This window comes from Poecilia formosa, unplaced genomic scaffold, assembly GCF_000485575.1.
Source record: "Poecilia formosa unplaced genomic scaffold, Poecilia_formosa-5.1.2 Scaffold70, whole genome shotgun sequence".
Taxonomy (NCBI): Eukaryota; Metazoa; Chordata; class Actinopteri; order Cyprinodontiformes; family Poeciliidae; genus Poecilia; species Poecilia formosa.
In genome coordinates, this window is record NW_006800009.1 from 2,391,478 (window position 1) to 2,397,284 (window position 5,807).

At 40.2% G+C, this 5,807-nt stretch overlaps 1 protein-coding gene across 2 annotated transcripts in view; it reads left to right on the forward strand.

Moving 5' to 3' along the window:
* cmss1 (cms1 ribosomal small subunit homolog) overlaps positions 1 to 5,726 on the forward strand; it is a 43,961-nt gene extending 38,235 nt beyond the window's left edge. For both annotated transcript variants that reach the window (XM_007555531.2, XM_007555532.2), the window contains exons 3-10: positions 1,809 to 1,880; positions 1,994 to 2,132; positions 2,225 to 2,284; positions 2,411 to 2,513; positions 3,450 to 3,510; positions 3,590 to 3,677; positions 3,758 to 3,846; positions 5,039 to 5,726. In XM_007555531.2, the coding sequence (XP_007555593.1) occupies positions 1,809 to 1,880; positions 1,994 to 2,132; positions 2,225 to 2,284; positions 2,411 to 2,513; positions 3,450 to 3,510; positions 3,590 to 3,677; positions 3,758 to 3,846; positions 5,039 to 5,122 (696 nt within the window). In that variant the 3' untranslated portion in view covers positions 5,123 to 5,726. The remainder of the gene's footprint in view (positions 1 to 1,808; positions 1,881 to 1,993; positions 2,133 to 2,224; positions 2,285 to 2,410; positions 2,514 to 3,449; positions 3,511 to 3,589; positions 3,678 to 3,757; positions 3,847 to 5,038) is intronic.
* Positions 5,727 to 5,807: the final 81 nt, after the last annotated feature.

Genomic DNA, 5,807 nt, shown 5'->3' on the forward strand with positions numbered 1-5,807 from the left:
TGTGTGTGTGTGTGTGTATAAAAACATTATTCCTCGGATTTCTGGCTGCTGAAGAATCAACATACACTGCTCAAAATAATGAGATGAACACTAAAATAACGCATCCTAGAGCCCAGTAAATGAAATATTTCAGTCGAAAATCTTTATTCATTGCATAGTGGAGCACGTTGAGAACAAAATAACAAACACGAACAATGTAAATCAAAAGCATCATCCCATGCGGGTCTGGATTTAGAATTGCTCAAAAGTGGAAAAACAAATCACATCTCCAGTGAAAATTTCTCAAGACTAGTCAAAATGAGGCTCAGTAGCAGAGCCTCATTTTGAGCAGAGGTCGCATTTTCCGTAATTGACCAGTTATGTTTTTTAAACGACAGGAAAATTTGAAGCTCGTCAGTCATTTGACAGGTTATAATTCACACCCTTCACTGGTGCAAACAGGCAGACATTATAGACTTAAAGATTTAATCGCAGAGGCAACTAAAATCAATCAGTAAAAATATCCTTTCTGAATATCATCTAAGGAACTCTGAACTAAATGCGTCTTTCTGACCAGGAGCTGACAGTGTTGAAGAGTTATGGACCGGACGCTTTGGAGCGTCTGGTTAGGAAGCGTATTACAAACCTTTGGTTGAAATGGCGCGTTTTATTCCAGTCTCCATTACATACAGAACAGAGAAAGCTGTTCTGTAGAGGGTTAAAAAAAAAGTTCAATTGATCAGTTTGGATCAGACAGAGCCAACTGATGAACTAGTGGAAATTTCTCTGTAGATGCGACCAGGAGGAATTTGTGAGGCTGCGCGTTCAGAAGTGACCGTAATTTAAGTTGAGCTGTTTAATTTATTATAAGTTATTGGGGCCAGTCAGTGGTTTTTGTCACAGAGAAAAAGTTAGATGCGTTCATCTGCTTTATGTGTGATGGGATCTGGATTCACGGTTCAACTAGGAGAACATCAACTAAACCGCATAAAAGTGTGGCTACATAGCCAATGTTAATATGGTTATAATTTGACAGGTAAAAATAGTACATGACCGTTTTTTTTCTCTCTTTTTTTTATAATGCCGTTAGTCAAAATGACGGAGAACAAAAAAAATCTAGCGCAACCTCTGCTCAGTAGTTGTGTGTATGTGTGTGTGCGTGTGTGTTTGGTAATGTGGCCCCCACCCTCCTAAGGCAGCAGATGTTCTCCTGAGCGATCTCCTCTCAGACCTGGATTAAAGCATCAGCTCACTCCTGGACAGTCTGTGGTGCAACTTGGCGTTGGTGGAAGGAACGGGACATGATGTCCCAGATGCGCTCTTATTTTATTCAAGTCTGGGGAACAGGCAGGCCAGTCCGTAGCATCAGTGCCTTCATCCTGCCGGAGCTCTTCAGCCACACGATGCATCACAGGAAACACAGGCCCCACTGGCCGTTCTCCTACCTCCACCATCCTCTGGACACTGTGCTGACAGACACACCAAACCTTCTCGCCACTACTCGCATTGATGTGCCATCTTGGATGAGTTGCACAACCTACGCAACTTCTGTGGGTTGTAAAAAGTGACCAAAACATCAGCCAGAAAGGATGAGAACAGAGAAATGGTCTCAATAGGGGGTGGGCCATATGGACTTAAAGATTGATCATGATATTTTGTGGTACTATTGTAATTAGTTAACTGTATGACTGTGACTTCATGACACAATAATTGTAGCCCCAAAAATACAAATCCTGTTCTTGTGTCTTCATAAATGACATTATCAATTTCATTAATGCAATATGCAATTATTTAGTCTAACAGATGATTTTTATGTTTTGGTTTTACAGAAAGGGTGTACAACTCCTCAAAAGAAAGAAATAGAAGATCAGCAGTCGACTAAACCCCAAAAGAAGAGAAAAGTGAGTCTGGCGACACCTGCTGCTGTTGTGGAGAACTGCTGTTGCACACACTGCTGCTCAGGGCAGTGAAGGTCTTTGTGTGGGAATATTAGCTGAATATGCTTCGTTTTCAGAGAAAAAAGAAAACTATCACAGATGTTTTGGCCACCTCGGAGCCAAAGCCGGGCTGTGCAGCTGACCTGCAGGACCTGATTACTCGGTACTACTCAGACAAGCGCTCCGTGATCGAACTGGAAGAGCTCAAACTGCAGAGTGAGTTGCAGCTATTTCCCTTTCACCTTTCATCTTCAGTCGATGTCTGCTGACCCACCGAGTCACTGAGGTCGCCTTGTGTCCTTCCACAGACTCCTGCTTTCTCTCCAGTAATGACTTGACACACACCCTCTCCTCTTATCTGAAACAAGGTGAGCCAGGTTCTGATCTGTGATGAATTTCTTTGTCTTTTGTTTGTTTGTCATTAGATGTTTACAACCAGACTCATGTGTTTGACTTCGATTGTTTTTTTTTTTGTTTTGTTTTCTTATTCTCAGTTTGTCCCAAGTGGGCAAAGATCCAAAAGCAGCATTCAGAAAAGAGTTCAGTGGTTATACTGATTGTCTGCAGCTCTGCACTTCGAACTATAGAACTCATCAAGTAAGTAAACGTGAGGTTGGACGGTCAGAAACTCCACTTACAGTGTCTTGCAAAAAGTATTCATACCAAATAATTTTTTGCTCTCTATCAAATCTGACGGGCTTTAATAGAAAAGCGGCTTTTACGCTGAGGTTAATTTACACAAAGATTAACTTATATTTACAAATGAAGTGCATGCAGAAGCATTTGGTTGCCCATGATTTTATTGAGGGGTATCACGTTTACAGTAGCTGAATACATGTCATATACTCTAAGGGCGCTTTTACACCGAGTAGACTCGGTTCGATTGGGGACCAGAATTGCAATATTTATTACATTTTCAGCTGATGTCAAATTTTCAGGGTTTTTAGAGGGTGAACTAAAAAAACCTGTTCACCCTCTTGCCTGCGGTGGCACTGCACCAAGAATGACTGAAGGAACCAACATGAGAACCTCTGAAGAAGACAAGGGCAACTTCTTCATGAAATGTAAACAAAAACGGAGCGGTCAAAGATTTTAGTGTTTGTAGGATTTCTCTTCCATCATTGGCAAAAGACAACGAGCCATTTCTCTCTTTGGTTGTATTTATACCCAGAATCCCCTGCGCTACAGTTCGCTAAAGCTTCTTTTGGAGCAGTCTCCAGACCGCTTGGCATTCACATATCCATTCAATCCGAGCCAGAGTTCACTTTAGTCGAAATGAGACCTAGGTTTTCAGGCAGAGGCCAGAGTTTGCGTTTTTCATCCGCATCAGAGTTGGATTGCACATTCACACCTCCCTAAACAAACTGGACTTCTTGGCAAATGAACTAGAGTTTGATTGAAGCGGATTAAATAGGGCCGGTGTGAATGCACCATTAGGTTTGTGGTTATAAAGTGTCAGAGTTAAACAACTATGAATATTTTTTGCAAGATGCTTTATGTTTGACTTCTAATCTCGGACTGTTTCGATTGCAGGCAGCTGACTGCTTTCAAGGGCGAAGCCAGAGCAGTGAAGCTTTTTGCTAAGCACATCAAGGTATTCAATTTGATATATTAGAAGAACGCAGGTTGTCAGTCATGAAGGGGACAGTTGGCATTATGTTTTCTCTGGGTAGATAGAGGAGCAGGTGAAGCTGCTGCAGAAAGGCATCACACACATCGGAGTGGGAACACCAAGCAGGATCAGCGCTCTGATCAACAACGGTTCGTGTGGACAAAACGGTTTGTTGAAAACCACCGCGGACATCCTGAAGCCGTTTCAGTCTCATCTTCTTTTTCTCCAGAGGGTCTGAGCCTGCAGGCTTTGAGGTACCTGGTTGTTGACTGGAACTGGAGGGACCAGAAGCTCAGGCGGATGGTGGACATTCCTGAGGTGAGCTACCGCCCCCTGCTGGATTAAAATGATAAGCAACAAGTTTTAACAGAGTTGATATTTGGATGGAATTTTAGATCAATATTTGGTCAAAAATGGGATTTTGATTATTGGTATCCTTTGAGTCAGGACTCTTTTCCTTTCAGCAGCAGTAACAGTATTTCCAAACATTTCAGGACGTTCTCCTGCTTCTGCCTAGAAAGAAGCCGCGGTCCTCCCCAGCAAGTTAATGTTTATTTATCAGAACATACATCCCTGACGTTTTTATCTGATTTCTAATGAACAAAAAAAAAAGATGAACAAAGTGATGTTGGTTACAGACTGAACAAAGTGGGAGTTTTCAAATTGGATGCATTTAATGACCGAGAGAAATGTGAGAAAGCAGTTTGAGAAACATTTACCTTGAAATTTCAACATTTGTCACTTTTGTGAGGTTTTTTGATAGCATTTCAGGTCTGCATCTCATTTAACGCTGCATGCTGGTTTATTAGTTGAAACTCAGATTTTCTTTTGTCCTTTATCACCTTGGGCCCATTATTAGTGTCACATTACACCAAAATGACTAGAGTGGCCAAATGACTGGAGTTTCTTAGAGTATAAGAACATAATTTCAGGCCTTTTCCACCACTAGTTGCTGCTCACTGCCAGACAGCTGACTTAAAGAAGACCACTACAGCTTGGGTTGGCATCAGATGGAAGAAAACACAATCTGGTTGTGGAAACTAAAGAAGAGCTCAGTAACTCAGGTGTCTGGTGTAATTGCAAAACAAAACTTTGATAGCCGACTCCATGCTGCACCAGCAGGTAGCCCGACTAATTAACTGCTTTTAACTTATATATTGGATTATTTGACTGGCAATGTTATATTCTAAAGAGAAGGACAACAAAATGTAATATATTTTTCACAGAAAGAACTTTAAAAACTCAGAATAAATGTATTAGTTCATTTTATACTTTGAAGTAGTTACAAATAAATAAATGCAACAGAGGTAGAAATAAAAATAAATAAATATATTTTTACTGTGAATGTCTATATTTTGTCTCAGAGTAGCTTTATTTCTCGTACCATAAAAATCTGATGCTGGCCAATTAAAACCTGTGATGATTGCAATATGTCTTTTATTTTAGTATTTGTTCAGAGTGCTGTCCAGATTAGTGGTTGAACGTTTTGCATCATGTTTGTCCTTTTTAGGTCAAACTGGACTTCTTGAAGCTGCTGGAGAACGGAGTCCTGGCTGCTTGTAAAGAAGACAAAGTCAAAATTGGACTATTTTAATTTAACATCTGTGTGATCTTATTGTTTTAAATGATCACAGAGGAGCCTCGCACTGTTTGTTTCCCACTGTGTTTATGTCCGCTTCTCATTTATTCTATTTTTCTTCGACCAGAGTTTCTTCAAAGTCTTGAGAAGTCTAGGAAAGTATAAAATATCTTGTTGTTTTCTAGTTCTGGGTTAGTATGGAAAAATGTTTGGGCGTCAAGATTTTTTTTCCCCATTTAGTTTTCTAAAACATTACAGCCTGAGTTTACCTCTCAACCACTTTAAATCAGACTTTTAAGTTGGACCCGGAGTCTGGTGTAATTGCTAAACAAGACTTTGATACTGCTGTTTTCACATTTCTACAAATAGAAGTAAGCATGTCACAGAATCTGTATTTACTAAAATCAAGCAAATGGAAGACGACTTCAGAGTGATGTTTCATGAAAACCTAACGTCTATATAAACAGTTAAAGGCACCTTCCTTGTACTTTGACAATAATAGCACAAAAGCTTCCTAAAAATGCAGAAACTATAAAAAACTGACATTGTGGAGTGGAAAGGAGCCATTTGTGTAAAATGCATGTCAGAGTGTGATGTGTGGAATAAACTAGCTCAATATAAAACCTCTATACTGTTGTCTGTTCTTACAGGAAGTCCCTCTTGAAAATGTGAGGTCACTGGTTTACATCAAACAGGAAGT